At 38.7% G+C, this 17073-nt stretch overlaps 1 protein-coding gene across 1 annotated transcript in view; it reads right to left on the bottom strand.

Annotated features, from left to right (window-relative positions):
• Positions 1-17073, bottom strand: part of Dnah7 (dynein axonemal heavy chain 7) — a 215011-nt gene that overhangs the window by 65148 nt on the left and 132790 nt on the right. The window contains exons 47-48 of the mRNA XM_035438832.1: positions 15789-15952; positions 2904-3058 (exon numbers count right to left, since the gene is read on the bottom strand). Coding sequence (XP_035294723.1) covers positions 2904-3058; positions 15789-15952 — 319 coding nt within the window. The remainder of the gene's footprint in view (positions 1-2903; positions 3059-15788; positions 15953-17073) is intronic.

The raw sequence follows: 17073 nt of genomic DNA on the forward strand, positions 1-17073 counted from the left end.
CCTCTGCACGCAAGCAGACACCAAGGTCTGTCTTGTTCATGCTGGTTTATAGTGCCCACTGCAATGCTTGGTCTATGGCAGTTACAAAAAAGACATATTTTAGTGGGATGAGTGAAAAAGCAAAAAACTACAAGTACTTTGGAAGCCTTGACACCAAGGGGAAAGATGAGGAAATGCTGGAAGTCAAGATGGGGAAAATAAGGCAGGCCCCAATATGATGCAGAGTTTCAAAAAGCTCTTTTATGTCAATGAACTTCTTTCTCAGCAATGTTTATATGATTAGCATATAGACTTTATTGGTTAGGATAGTTAATACAGGGCCAAGTTTCATCTTGACTTTCAAGATCATTGGTTGCCAAAGTTCTTACATAACAGAATCTTTTTTATTTTTTTCTTAAGAGGGTTTAAAAAAAAAAAGTTCAGTACAAAAAAAGGAAGAGGGGGCACACGGCTCCTGCTGAAGTGGAAGCAGGTGGATGAAATTGACAAAACCCTCTTCTCTGCTCTCCACCCAGGCTGCCTATGAAGAACAAGAGATCTGAAGCCACTGTCCCTGAATAGGCCAGTATCTAAAGATAACTTCTCAAATGGAAGGAGCTTTAACCACTTATGTTTTCAAACTTTTACTTGATGCTTAAATATATAAATAGAGCTTGCAAACTTTCTATGAGAATTGAAACTTTTTACTTCTTTCTAATGTTTAATATTAGAAGATGTGTTAAAAAAAAAAAAAACATTAGCCAGAGGCAGATGACCTGGGAGTTCCTCCCAGTACCCCTTCATGGGACATGCACCCCAGGCTCCTTCATGAGACGCATGCAATCCAGGTTCCTTCATGGGACACGCATGCCAGGCTAAACCACTGAGCTTTCTCTAATAGGTATCTTCCTTCTCAATAAAATGAAGTGAGTATTGGTGGATGAAACACATTTAAATCCCAGTGTACAGTGTACAAGAAACATATCTCGGGTTTGTGAAATGCTGCCCATCCCCACCCTGTGCACTGTGACCTAAGGCCCTCTGTTCTCTCCTGTTGTATCTCACTGATGTAGTGCTGTTTGAGACACCCAGGGGAGCTTCCTCCCCATGATTAGGATGCAGAGTTTTTAAGACAGTAGACAGTTCACCTCTACTACCTGTTCTGCTCCATAATTATGGAATTAAACATCAAAATACATGGTTCAGATAAGAGAAAGTTCAAGAACGCCAAGCAGGTGGTAGACATTCCATCGCTTGTCTTTCATCACACCAAACATTTTAATATTCATATTCAGTAATTTCAATTGCTTAAAGCGTTTAAGGTGGTGATTCGTTATAGAAACCCTCCCTGATTTTTCTGAATCCACACAAACTGTCACCTGTGGCTTTCTCATTATATTTTAAGACATTGCAAATAAGCCACTTGTCACATGCTCAAAGCCACCCCAGCAAAGCAGAGGCTGAGCCTTTTCAAAGCCCCAGGTATGATCCCAGCATTGAAAAAACTGATAAATATGAGCTACATCATAAACAAAAGCCTATGAGCTGAGCAGCCACAAGACACTAACTATACAATACGTAGTAAGTCAGTAACTTCTCCCTCACACTACATAGCTAATGTGCAAGTGAGGAAACTGAGTCATTGAACCAAACAGCGAATGGCAGAGTCAGAAACTCTGAATGCAGAACCAAAGGTCCTACCCAGAACAGCACACTGGTCCTTACATGAGGGATGCTCAACTTGTGTTTTTATCATAGTAATCCATGAATGATTCTGACACCACACAAGCAAAATACTTGAGAGTAGAGATGATGACCCCTTGTTGTATAGCTCCTAAATCACCACAATACCACAGATACAAGTTACTCTATGTCTCTATAGATAGTGTTCTGTAAACTTTTCTAGAAAGTTAGAGGGAATTTGAATTTGTTACCATATGGAAATGACAAATATTTGAGAATATAAGTATGTTTTCCATGATTTCACAGAATGAGTATATATAAACATTTCATGGCACATCATAAATGTGTACAATTTTAAGTGTCAATTTAAAATATTTTAAAATTCAAGAATAGAAACTGAATGAAATACCATGTGTGTGTGCATGTCTGTGCTCCATTCCTTAGATACAAAGTCTTATAAATAGATTTAGATTTTTTATTTCAGCTTATACTAAAATTATAATTAAAGCTTGAAATCACACATATTAACACAGAAACATGGATGTTTTGGGAGTGATAGCATGATTATTATGACTCTTATAGCTGAACAGCTCTCACAGCAAGAGGGACCTGATGAACTTTTCTCTGGGGCAACATATGCTTTGATTTCATAAGTGCTTGTATTTATTTGGCTAAATTTGATAAGTTACACAGATTTGAAGTAGGACCCCAATTAGCTCAAATCACAAGCATGCTGGGTTTTGTTTTGGCAAGTATGACACCTGCATAAGACCTTGATTAAAAACAATCCCTGTCATTTGTCTAATCTCTCCATTGTGAATGTTGGATCATAGCTAGGCATTCGAAATCTGCTCACTTTCCCTGCCATTTTTGTAGCCTACTTCAAGAAGAAACCAAGAGTGGAACTACTGTTGTATTAAAATATGATTGGCATTATCAATATCAAATTGGCTTTTTAACTGCAGAAGATTAATAATGAAAACTGAAGAAAAGCAAATGGCAGGCAAAAATGAAAACAACTAAATTAGAGGCAGTGCCACAAATGTACTTTTATAACAAAGGAAACCTCCTTGCCTTCTCGAGGTTAATCATCTGGGGGTGGGCTGCTCAAGTCCTCATTTAATTATCAATAAATACTGAGATCAGCACAGTCATCACTTAGTATCAAGCCTGACACAGTGTGTGCTGACTGTGCCCTGTCTAGGCATTTCCACATGTGCACTTGGGATTCATCCACGCACCCGGAGTCCCGAACTGGATGCAGTTTTCCAAGGTCCTGACATAGTCGGGGTCACTTAGCTTAATGAGCTGAAGACTGTTGGCTTTCTCCATGTTCTTGATCCACTTATTAGCCTGGCCTTGAGGGTCTATCATCAGAGGCCACCTTCTCGCATTCCTGAACGAGAGAAGAAAGGTAACTTGGTCAAGCTATAACTGCTTTCTGCGTAATCCATCCCACATGACTGTAAGTTTATCCTTTGTTAGTAATATTTTCCTTCCTCTCCATGAAGCAGGCACATTTAGTCTGAGTGCACTCGTAGAGAAGCTACAAAAGCTGTTTCACAAAATCAACACAAATCCTTTCACCCCTTTTAGAATACGACGGTCTCTAAACCTTAAATTACATGCTGAATAACATTTGCTGCTCTTGCAAAATATGCTACAGTGAAACTCTATTTCCCTGCTAGGCCTTGATATTAATTAATCCTGTGGCCTGGGCAGGTTACTTCACTTCCTGGTTGACATTTGAATAATCTTCAGTAAATACAAAATGATTTAAGAAAAAATGAATGGAATAGCTTTCTATGATCAAACTGTGTAATAGTTACCAACACCGCAGTGTTACCACAACCACGGGCCCATCCTTGTTTCCAACACTTGCATATTTAATGTCATCTGTGTAGCTCTCCCTGTACCCTTGCCTTGTGATTGTGAGCTTCCTGTGGGCAGAAAGGAGTTCTCCGAAGGTCAAGGTTCACACCATGGGAGAGCTCATACCTACTGGTTTACTCCCACTCACAAGGGGGCAAGAGCAAGAGCAGCAGCCATCAGGACTTCATTTATGTCTAGAAGCAGGGAATGAAACCAGGCAGCAGCATCTGCCACCTTCTTGAGCGATGCAGCCATGTAGCCTCCTGTCTTGTGTGAAAGGTAATCAGCACTTAGCTTGTTAATAAACACTGGCCAGAATCATTGCCAATGTCTCCAAAATATTCTCACACTCTTCTAAAAGGGAGCAGAGAAAATCCATGCAAAACATTAGATGAGCAGAGGGGAGTAAATGAGAAAGGACCGAGGGGAAGGAGCTAAGAATGAACAGGGATGCTATCCAGCTCACTCTTACAATACCATGGAGGATGTCGTTGTATAATTTGTCTTCTGAAATTAAAGGTAATTCATTTTTAGCGCATACACTATAGTATGCTACAAGCCATGTAGCTCAGGTGCTAAGAAAGACAGCCTAGCTCTTTGGTACCCATATTATGTGTTAGGTACCATAACCAAACCCTACAGACTACATAGCTTAAGCAGGCAGTTTCTCACAGTCCAGAGGCTGCAACTGCAGGTCTCAGAGCTGGTTTCTCCAGATGCCTTGGAGATGGTCATTATCATTACAGTGTGTTGTTGCTGTCCTCACATGCTCTTTTCTCTGTGCAAGAGCCTATTCTGCCTCTTTCCTTACAAGGATACTAATCTTATGGAATAGGAATCTTCCCTGAATATTACCTTAAAGCCTCAATGTGGACTATGGCTTCAATATATGAAAATTTGAGGGTGGGGTCTTCTAGTCCTTACCATTAATAATATTTAGAAAGAAAACAAACCAAAGATTAGTATCATATCTTAGATACAAATAATACAAAGAGAACAGTATGCTTAAGAAAATGAAGGGGTGTGAAAGTCATTTATAAGAAAATAAGATTATAAACAAAGGTTTCCACCTTGTCACATTTTAGAAATATTTTTACATTTGGAAAAGTATGTGTTAAGTGACATTTAAACTTCTCCAAAGATGAACAACTCACTCATCCTTCTGTTGCCCCTACATTTTTTTTTTTTTTTTTTTTTTGCCATGGTATCCAGGTTCATGCTGTTTCTTTGTCGAAAAGATACTTCTTCCCAGTCTTTTCATGTCCAAATTCCACTCATGCTTCAAGGTCAGTTCAAAAGCTCTGATGCCCACAAAGCCTTCCTTGATCTCTTTTCTTGGAATCTCTTTAGTAATTCATCCTCATTACATTTGTGGTACTTCCACAGAATTGTAATATTCTCTTACAGCAAGTCTATCATTTCTTAACTACATCACCCGAATCAACTGTGTAGTCCTTTGAGGGAAGGGTACAGGCTCATTCTTATTTTCCTTTTATATTGAATATATTTCTAATATGATTATATTTAACAACCTTAATTTAAAACAGCAAAAATGTCTGGCACACACTATAGAAATTAAATCATTCAAAAAATTTATATTTTCTACATGGTTTGTCTCTGTATAGAAAACACTGGCTCACTGGACAGTATTTCAAAATCAGAGTAAAAGACTTCTGATGATGACCAAGATAAGCCCATGGTACCCTGCATCTTCAACTGATTCCCCCCAATGCACTTGCACAGATCTTCAAAATAAAAAATTCTACTTTCAGATTCTAAGAAGTAAATAAAAGAACCAGTGAATAAAGGAAAAAAATCAAAATTTTAGGAATGATCAATAGGGAGTTTGTGAGTACCCCCTTCCATTTTACTTTCTGGATTAACAGAGTCATTTTGTAGCAGACATGGGGAAAATGTCTTTCAAAATGGAAAAGTGAGAAAATGCCAATGTATGAACTATCAAGCATGGGGGTAGAGTGGGGTGGGGTGGGGCAGGGACAAGGCAGGGCCATCCAGGCCAGGCTGGTACAGGCTGGTGCTATGTGTTCTGATTGCTGCTTGCTCTTTCTCACAAAGGCTTAAAACTACAACATAAATCTAAGCTCTAGACTGGCCTCTGGATAGTGTGTACTGGGGAGCAGACCCAAAAGCAGTCAAAGCCTTTCATGTCTGAGTAGACATGGGGAAACAAGAAGACAGATAGTAACTGACTCATCTGATTATTAAAACCAAGCTCAGCCCTGCCCAGAGGATTTTAGTGGGACACGGGGATTTCACATTCAAAAGTTCTAGGAAAAGTTACTTATTATGCAAGAACCAGAATACATTTGCTTCTCAGGGAAATGAAAGGCATTGAAACAACTGGAAATAAAAACAACTCCAGAGCAGATATTACAATTATTCTTTGGGAGGTGGGGGTGAGTATGTTTTAAGTAAATGGAGAAAAGACATTCATCATTGAAGCAAAGAAGATAAAATGAATGAAACAAATTTTAGAATTGAAAAAAACAATGTCTGAAATAAAAATTCTACCGTGAGTTCAACAGTAAAAGGAGATTGGCAGACCTACCGGGGCATCTCTAGACAACTGAGCTCAAAATGGGCAAAACTGAACAGCGAAGAAAGCAAACAAGACCGGGGAAAAAAAACAGTGACTGGAGATTTGTTAGAGAACACTGCAAGGTACAGATTTTATATCCCCAGGCCCCTGATGGCCAAGAGGAAGAGAGCAGCATAGAAAACGGATTTCAAAATGCTGAAGCTGACCCCTCCCCTAATGCAGGGAAACACAAACGGATGCAAACCCGAAGGAGAAAAACAAAGACCTTGCCCAGACACATGGTAACCAGCCTGCTGGAACCTAAACACTTAAGGAAATGATTTTGAAGAATGTTGCTCACATGTGGCAATTATTCCAATGACTAAGTTTTTAAAAAGAAGCACAACGCAGTTGGACTACCTGTAAAGTGCCAAGAGGAAAGAACTTGACTGTCAGATTTAGTGGCACGGCCCATAATCACAGCTACTGGGAGGCAAAGGGCTGACAAGTTCAAGGTCTACCTGGATTACTGAGTAAATTAGAGACAAGCCTGGGTAACTCAGGGATAAACCTGTCCCCTAGATAAAGGTGATAGGATAATCGCAGAAGGTGTGAGGCAGGAAGTAAGTGACACTACACTTAGCACATTCCTGGCCCCAGGCTCAGTCCCTGCCACCACCACCAAACAACCAAACAAAACACAGTTTTCAACTTAGCAGTCTACATGCAGCAAAGTCACCCTTCAGGACTAAAGGCAAAACACATAAATTCATTTTTGCCCCTCACCAGCCTCGTTTTAGACAAATACTAAAGGGTTTCACCTTGACAGGAAGTGATACAAGAAAACTTGGAATTTTAAAAATAAAGAGATAACAATGAAGTGTTAGTGTGTTTGAACTTGTGTATAAATATTGAAATGAAAGCATTATTTCCATCAGGAGTGTTGTGTGTATGCAATGGATGCTATATTAGATACACTGAACTAACACGAATTAGCTATTGATTTATTTACTGTTAGGAAGTGGTTCTCATGAATACTGAGGCTGACACATTATGATCTGATGTCTGTAAACTGTCAACCCAGGAAAGCTGTTGGTACAACTCAGTCCAAGCCTGAAGAAGGCCTGAGGAGAAAAGAAGCCCACGGTGTAAATCCCAAATTGAGGGCTGAAGGTCAGAGGAGCTGTGCTCAACTGAGGCAGGCAAGAAGTGAATTGGAGGGCTTCCTTCTTCCTCTAACGTTTGGTCTGTCTTGGCTCTCCAACAATTGGTTGTGCCTCTGTACCCCACTACACGTTAGCAAGGACAATTTACTTCACCTATTCCACCAAATCTGTGTTAATGACATCCAGAAAGAGAAACATTTCTCACATACTCTGCAATGATCCTTAACATAGGTACCTACAACCAAACAAACTGACAGAAAATAACCATAATTTGTAGATGCAACACACATGACCTCTACACTATTATCATACGTCATGATCAAGAAGGATGAAGGGACCTATACATCATAAAGATTCTACATTTTAGTTAAGTTCATAAAACATTAACTTGAGATTGTAAAAATATTTGCTAAAAATGCAACGTATTATGGTAAAATGATTGTACATGAATAAAAAAGGAACACTAAAACTTAAATAATTTAAAACTATGACAAACAAGGAACAAACTAACAGGTGCAAAAACAAAAATGGTAGATTTATGTATTTTAGTATTTTTTATGTTTTCATGTGCATTAAATCTAGTTATATTTCCAAACTGAAGACTCTAAGTAGAACGGCAAGGATACACAGAAGGTTTTCTAGTATTATCACCTAACCCAGACACTAGACTTATAGTCAGACATACCAATAACTACAATGGAAAACCAGATACATGAGAAAAGATTGTCAGATTCCATAAAAATATCCAGTCTAAGGGGCAGAGCAAGACAATCGGTAAGCAGGATCCTGCAGCACTCTTCCATGTAATGGCAAGTTTAACAGCTACACCAGCACAAAAGCTAAGAAAACCAAGCAAGAGACCTCAGACCCTGTTCTTCCTGTAAGGGATCAAAGTTAGTGTCACCTTCCTTCTGAACTCCAGGCAGCCAGGTATGGGGAAAGAGATGCTTCCCTCAAGAGAAAAAGAGGGTTAAGTCTAGACCTCAGACTGAGAACACAGTACTAGGCCCATTACTAGAAAGCTCAGTGCCAGGGCAAGCCCCAAGACCTCTACCACCAGACTGAGTTGCTGACCTGACTCTACCAGCCCTCACTAACATTTATAAACATCAACAAAGGAGGAGGAAGTGTTAAGAAAAATGATAGAATGTTTGAAAAAAAAAATGAGAAAGTAAAACAATAGGACTGAAGCGTTGCTCAGTGGTTAGAGAACCTCTCTATTATTTTTGAAGCCCTGGATTCAAGTCAGCAGTGAAAAGAAAGTAAAAGAGAGTGAATTAAAATCTGTGCTATGTTGCTAAAGCATAATGAGAAATTTAACAGAACTAAATTCACAGACTAGAAAAACTATAAAATAACCTCGGCCTCAATGTTAGGAAGCCAGAACAAGAAAAGCAGTATGTGCCTAGAGCAACCAGATAAAAGAGGAAATGAAGAACAAAATGAACGAAATAAATCAAACCCTTGCCTCTAGATAGGATCAACAAAATTTCTCCAAATTTAACAAACTAACCAAGGAAAAGAACGTAACAAAAATCATAGTCAATAGAAAGATTATGCTAAAAGACCTTAGACACATCAAGATGGCAGGAAAACCACCTCACAACCATAAAATTAGCAATTTAGACAAACTATTTCTTGAAAGATGAAAAGTTATTCAAACTTATAATTAAGACATTTATAACCTGAAATAAACTTAAGTTCAATTCATATGTTAAACATTTTAACAGAAAATTTCAGGTAATTTCTTGAGTCATCTCTACCAAATATTTGAGGAAGGAATTCTGCATATTCTACTCCAAAAAATGGGAGAGAAATCTTCCCAATTCCTATAATAAGCCCAGTTTAACCTGACCCCAAAACCGACAACCCTCATGAACATAAATGGAGAACTTGTCACTACGATATTAGCAGTTTGAATCCAGACATTATGTTTAGAGGAAAAAATTCACAACAAGGTAAAAATAACCTGAAGCTAGATCAACACTTGGAAAAAAAAAACAAAACCAAACAAAAATACCACCCAAAAACAACTAATCAACTAACACTATTCATTGCATGAGTAAATTAAACATTTGGAAATATAAGCTCATTCTGGGGAGACATCTCAGTGTAAAGTGTTCGCTATGCAAGAATGAGGACCTGTACCCTCACTGTCACTGCTGGGCCTGTGGAGATAGGAGAACCCCTAGAGCTCACTGTGCAGCCAGTCCAGTTGGATCTGTGAGTACCAGGTTCAGTAAGGGCACTGATCTCTACACACACACACACGCACACGCACACGCACACGCACACGCACACGCACACGCACACGCACACGCACACGCACACGCACACGCACACGCGCACACACACACCTCCCCAATTCACACACATACACACAACCCCACATACACACATCCCACATACACACAAAAGACTCCCCCTAAAAAAAATTCCAAACAAATTATAAGATCATCTCATTCGTCAGAAGATGAGAGAATGGTAGAGTTTAACATCCATTAATTCTAGAAGTCCATCACAGACTGTCTTGATTAAGGTTCCTATTGCGATGATGAAAGACTATGACCAAAGGCAACTTGGGAAGGAAAGGGTTTATTTCACTTACACTTTCAGGTAACAGCTCATTACTGAGGGAAGTCAGGACAGAAATGCAAGCCCATGAGGTGCCATGGAGGAATTGCTACTTATTTGCTTGTTCCTTGTGGCTTACTCAACATGCTTTTTTAATAGTAGCCAGGACCACTATCCCAGGAGTAGCACCTCCCACAATGGGCTGGGCCTGCCCACATCACTAATTAAGAAACTGCCCTACAGACTTGCATACGGCTGGATCTTATGGAGGCACTTTCTCAGTTCAAATTAGATTACTCTAGTTTGTATCAAGTTGACATAGAAGTAGCCAGCACAATGGAACCCTTACCAATGTGACACACAAACACTTCACTGTAAAGTCACAACCTTTCCATTCTTGTTCATCCCCAAGATCACATAATATCATAGTATAAACACATTACAAATTAAAGGTCCCAGTTTTTATTAATTCAAACACTTTAAAATTCAGTCTTTTTAAAAATCCAAAGTCTCCTTAAAAAACCTAAAATATCATTAAAAGTTCCAAGTCTCAACTACAGGCTCCTGTAAAGCCAAAATAAACATAGTAACTTGTTACTTCAAGAAGGAAGAGCCTGGGCAAAATCACAGTCTAAACAAAGCAAAACTTAACAACAATGCAAATAAATCAGTTTCCAATGGTTGTGATTCACTCACAATCCTCCAAAGGGCTACAGTCACTTCTAGTTCCACCCTATACAGCCCACATAGTTATCTCCTAGTCTCAGGCTTGCTCAACTCCATGACTGCTGCTCTTCTTGAAGGTTGTTCCATAGTACTGACACAACTCCAAAATGCTAGATCTACTGCACCTGGGCTGCACTTTGACCACTAGCCTCTCCTGGGCTTTCTCTATGGACTCCAGCCCTTCCACATACTGCCAAGCCTCAGCTGTTCTCCACAATCCCTTCACACCTCCAAAACCAATACCACCTGGGTGACTCTTATACTACCAAGTTCAGGTACCAGCCTGACGGATGACTTTGGCCACCTCTAGAACAGTTTCTAGGTACTGACCCTTAGATTTAATCTCAATGATGTTGGGTTTTCTTAAATTAGCCCTATTTCCTCAGTTCTAGCTAACCAGCATCAATTATCCCAGTAAAGCAAAGGTTTTGTTTCAGTGGTGCTGGTCTCTTGTTAATCATTGCTAACTCTTCAATCCCCATTGACTAGAACCACAGATTCCTAATTCAAGATATTATACAAATAGTCTTGATAGTTTTAGCTTCCCTCTGAAATTTCACAAGCCAGGCCTTCATCAATTGCATTTCTCTCAACACTGTTGTCTTCCAAGTTCCCATAGAATATTTCACCAAGCTTTGATCATTCAATGGCTTTTCTGGCCCCAAGTTCCAAAGACCTTCCACAATCCTTTCCAAATCACATGGTCAGATCTGTCACAGAAATAACTCTATCCTGGTAACAATTTCTGTCTCTGTTTAGGTTTCTATTGCTGTGATGAAAGATCACAACCAAAAGGAACTTGGGAGGAAAAGGTTTATTTCACTTACACTTTCAGGTAACAGTCCATCTTTGAGGGAAATCAGGACAGGAATTCAAGCATAACAGGAATCTGGAGGCAGGAACTTATACAGAGGCCAAGGAGGAGTGAAGAGTGCTTCTTACTAACTGGTGCCTCAAGCCTTGCTCATCGTATTTATAGAACCCAGAACAACCTGCTGGGGCAGCCCCACCCACAATGGGCTGGGCCCGCCCACATCCCTAATCAAGAAAATGCCTACAGCTAGATATTATGGAGGCCTTTTCTCAATTGAGGTTCCTTCCTCTCTGATGACTCTGGCTTATGTCAACACAAAACTAGACAGCATACAGACTAAAAGAGATTTTCTTTTACCCAATGAAATCAATGTAACAGCAGCCGTAAAGCTGAAACCACTTTGTGATGTTCAATGTGTTTGCATCCCCTTAGACTGCTTGGACAACTGTGTTCAATTTAATTACCCATTTGCAGCATTATAGTGGAAGCCACTGACAGTGCAATAAGCCAAGGGAAAGAGGCGAAGGGCCCACAGATTAGAAAGAAATTAAAGTGTCACTACGTGCAGACAGCATGATTGCCAATATACAATATCCTAATAAATCAACATAAAAAGCCAAATGAGTTTTTGAAGTTGCAGGGTACAAAGTCAGTATGCAAATAATCTTTTCTAGAATATAGGAATTTCTAATACTAGCAGTTAACAATCAAACAAAAATTAATACCATTTACAAGAGCAAAAAAAATTAAATACTATGAATACATAAAACAGCTAAATACTTGAAAACCTAAAACAGGTGGAGAGATGGAGAGATATACTACATTCATAGTTTGTCATCTGTCAGTATTGATCAGGAACATCAATGTAACCCAATAAAAATTCCAAGAGGATTTTTTTAGATATTTATATTTTATTCTAAAATTTATATTGAGTTAACAGCTAGATAAAATTATTTTTTAAAGGAGAACAAAAAATTGGAAGACATACCTGACTCAAGACTACCCAAAGTTTCCAGAATCAAGGAGATACAGTACTTGTGCCATGATAGGCTCATAGCTCAGGGCATAAAGCTCAGCAGCAAACCCACATGTGTAGGGACAGTACATTTTCAACAAAGATACAAAGATGATATTGATGGGGAAAAGATAATGCTGTAAATAAACTGTGCTGGGATAGGCCTGCCTTTCCCTTTTATGTGAGCATATGAACACTCTCTGTAATTACAAAAAAAATGAATGTTGTTCTATACCCAGTTAACAACTGTATCCAACTTTTGTCCCATCAAACAATGCTCTTCATATGACATCTTCTTCATTCAAGGTCAGGAGAAGGTGAATTCAGCTTGTGTATTTCTTTAGATCAGGACTTCCACAAAATATTAGAGGAATAACATTTCAAAGGGTATGTTCTTGCAGGTGGATAGAAAAATATTCTTCTTTTGAGAACAATCCATGAAAGCATTGATTGTGGAGGGTGTAATGAAACACTTATTAGTTCAAATAGTGTCATCCTTGGGATGAAATCATTGAAATAAAAGTGAACAAGGATTCTACTAACTTGCTTAAATTACCATCATTATTTTGCAGTATTTTTGACAAGAAAAAAAATGAAATGTGTTTCTCTTCAGTATTCCTTTTTTACTTCATCAAATGTCCTTTTGTTACTACCTAAATGTTTTATTTTATTCATTTGTGCATGTGTATCTGTTTTCTTGTTGTGGGTCCTTGGGGTCAAGTTAGGGTTGTTGTTCTCAGCAGCAAGCCAGTACCTGCTGAGCTATCCCCATTGGCCCTCAAACATTCTTGAACTGTTAAATGTTTAAAGCCAATTGCTTGCAAATGGAACCTGAATTTGTTAGCTGTCTCTGCTTCTAACTTTGACAGTTTGTTCTTTAGTTGCTGTGTAAAGAGAACTCTTGTTTAATGATCTTGGGGCCTTTTGAAAACTGCAGATTTCTTATCATGATAATGTCCATCCGCAGCAGGAGGCCCAGAAGGACATAGGATTTGAATATTTAGCTTTCGAGAGCTAAGCTGGTCTGGAGCCTTCCCTGAGTCCCTTAGTTCCTTGTCTAAAAAGGAACATAGCTTGATAAAGTCAGTAAGGCCAAGTGGCTAGGACCTTGGGGATCTATGGCTTTAGAACCTGAGAACCCAACTCTCTCCACCCCAAGGGCTGTGGTTATCAGTCCCAAGGCCACTGGGTGCCAGGTCTGTGCTACACTTGAGATACCCCACATTTCCTCTGTGCAACCTGCCTGATTAGCTTGCTGACTCCATAACATTGTATCATGCTTTCTGCTCACATTGTCCCATTCATCCTTGCAGGAAAACTGTGACTAAGATTTCCTCATAAACTTGATTTCCTAATAAACTTGCTTGTGGGAGCAGTCAGCTTGTGTAAACTGCCCTGATGCTGAACTTTCCTTCCTCTCCATTCTATCTTCCCCCTTAGGACCTTGTCACTGAAGGGTGATCTACTAGTCCAGGTCATCTAACAGTGGTACATTTCAGAGAGTTTTGCTGTTTTGTTTTCTTCTCTAAAAAGCATGGGCATTCTCAGTGATTATGGTTACTGAAATAAGTATGTCTCCCTCCTACAGAAAATCAAAGTCTTCCTCTCAAAAAAATGAAGTTAGCTATGGATTTGGTCTACTTACTAAGCAGTTAAATAATAGTCACTTGTATCCAAGGAATGTCCAGACACAATCCAATTACACTCACCCCTATCATTCACTTTTGAAAGTCAAAGACTTTGAAGTGTTAATAGTGCCCAAAGTTAATTATATTCTAACTTGTCTAAATTTTATAGATTAAGCTTTTCTAGAAAACCAATGCCTTACTCAGTTAAAGTAATATGTATTAAGCATTTAACATGGGATTAGGTCCTTAGTAAGTGTTCTATATCAGGGATTATCATCACCAAACAAGCATCTTTGGGAAACAGAAGAAGGCATTGTGTAAATAAACATGTGTCCAATGTTTTAAAACGATGCCTTAAACATTTGCCTTGAAACCTCTCAGTGGAAGATTGAAAACACACTGACAAAAGAATACAATAATGAATGATGTCTGTGTTTTGTTCTCAGTGAGGTTGTTCCCATAAGATTTACAAATTCTTTAATTTTTCTACAAATAAATAATAAAGATGTAGAAGGTATGGGGTATTGATAAACCTCTATTACTCCAGGAGAGAGGTGGGAAGGAAGGAGAGAGGGAGAGAGGGAGTGAGGGAAGGAGGGAGGGAGGAAGGGAGGGAGGGAGGGAGGGAGGGAGGAGAGGGGAGGGAGATAATATGTATGCATGTTGCCTTGAATAATGAACATTGAAATTTTAGAATTTTAAAAGTAAAAAATATTAGCTAATAGTTGAGTATGAAATACAAAATGAAATATGACAAGACCCAAGTGGAATGGCAGGTTAGGAATGAGATATAATTTGGCCTCTAATGGATATAATGGTTACAGACATCTTTTGATTGGTAGAACAAAGGAACATAAATTACAAATTAAAGTTAATAAGACACAGTTATGATTCTGCAGGAGGCAAACCACTAGAAACTCATGTGTTTGAAGAGAGAGAAATGTTTTCTGAGAGGTAAACAATAGCCATAAGTCATCCATATCAGGATAACCCAATGAGCTGTGATGATGGGATACTAGAGTTTACTTTAGGTGACAATTTTCATAAATATCACATAACAAAAAAATGGAGTCCACTCAGCATACCCATTGGTTATTTCTGTTTAAGACTTTATATCTAGACTTTAGACACTCTTACTTTAACTGCTGTCATTTCAGTTGTTTGTTTCTGTGGTAAACAAATGAATCAAATCAAATGGTACTATAATTCAGTACTGAGTACTTCCTAGCGATGGTAGAACTGAGTTATTTCCTACTGATACTAAGAAACACCTGTGCTGTTCCTCCTAACACCCCTAAACTCCAAAAGGCTTCTTCAGGTCAGAAAACAAGACTGTGAATTCAGAAATAAAAGAGATATTTGTTCTTACATTGGGACAGGTTGACCCATGTGACCTGTTGGCCCCATCTCCATGTCTTTTCATCACCAGGAGACTCTGTGAGGGATGGTTACTGTCTGAAAGCTCTGGCCAGCCCATACAATCAACCATGAGCCAAACTTATCCCACAACAGGAGCAAGGACAGATTTTGGAATAATATGGACAATTAACATCAAAGACCCATCACTGCATATCTATTTACCTTTTATAACAAGACTTATGTCTTATGGGAATAAAAACTTTGCAATTTATTATAATAACAGAAAGATTGTTTACATATATTTAATATAGCTAATTAGCAAATATTTTAATACTATGAATGCTTACTAGCAAAAATCGTTAAAAGGTTTGCAAATAAACAGATCCACTAACCAGATATTAAAGATCATTTGTGAGAAAATATTTTTCCTTACATTATAATGATCCCATTATCGATGGAAAATGAGTCGGAAGGTAATCCAGCGATATTCCAAGTTCGAATTGTCACAGCTTCTCCCAGGGTACCCATAAGAGAATAGTCATCTGAACAGGGGATGTCTCTTTCTTTGCACGAGTCTGACCACTCTTTGGTTTGGTTCTTTAAAATATTCACAGAAAAATATAGATGTAAATTGGTGGAGAATTGTCAAAGGAGTTATATCTAAACTTCTCAATAAATCTTTATTTACTGAGAAAACCAACTATGGTTAAAGCTCTACATCAAAAATTATTTGTGTATTCTGATGGCTTGAATAGTTATGGTCCCCATGGACTCAACTATTTGAATGCTTAGCCTATAGAGAGTGGCACTATTAGAAGGTGTGGCCTTTTTTGAGTAGGTTTGGCCTTGTTGGAGGAAGTGTGTTACTGTCGGGGCAGGCTTTGAAGTCTCATATGCTCAAGCTATCCCCGGAGTGGGACACAGTTCAACTCTTGTTACCTGTGGATCAAAATGTAGAACTCTCAACTCCTCCTCCAGCAGCATGTCTGCCTGAATGCCACCATTCTTTCCACCATGATGATAACAGACTAAACCTCTGAAACTGTAAGCCAGCCCCAGCTAAACATTTTCCTTTTTAAGAGTTGCCACTGGACATGGTGTCTCTTTACTGCGATAGAAATCCTAAGACATGTATCAAACCTTTCTCAAATAAAATCATAATTAGGAAAGATATGTACTCAAATGAAAATTAAATGTAGTCCAATGGTGAGATAAAACCTAGATGGACCACATGATAAAGTTGGAGTTGTGCATTGGAAAGAACAACTATTGTGTATTATTTTAGAGTTTAAATTTACAAAGTAGTTTACATTGTCTGGCTTAGTTCCATTTCTGTTTCTATGATAAAATAACTTGACAAAAATCAACATGGGGGAAAAAGGGCAACCTTGTGCCCAATTAAATTTGAGGTGGCAGGAACTTAAAGTAGTTAGTCACACCCACAGTTGAGAGCAGAGTGAGATTGAATGTATGCATGCCTCTAGTGCCAGCTCACTCAGCAAATGACATGGTGCTGCCCACATTGTAGGGTGGATCCTCTCACTTTAACCAATACAGTTAAAGAAATCCCTAACTGGCATGCTCATGGGCCAACCTGATGTAGACAACCCTTAATCGAGACTCCATTTGTAATTGTAGATTGTGTCAAGTTGACAATTAAAACCATCACGTTCTCTGTGCAGTACAAATATTTTATTTAAATTATACAGAAAAACATT

The sequence above is a fragment of the Cricetulus griseus genome, chromosome 2 (assembly GCF_003668045.3).
Source record: "Cricetulus griseus strain 17A/GY chromosome 2, alternate assembly CriGri-PICRH-1.0, whole genome shotgun sequence".
Classification (NCBI taxonomy): Eukaryota; Metazoa; Chordata; class Mammalia; order Rodentia; family Cricetidae; genus Cricetulus; species Cricetulus griseus.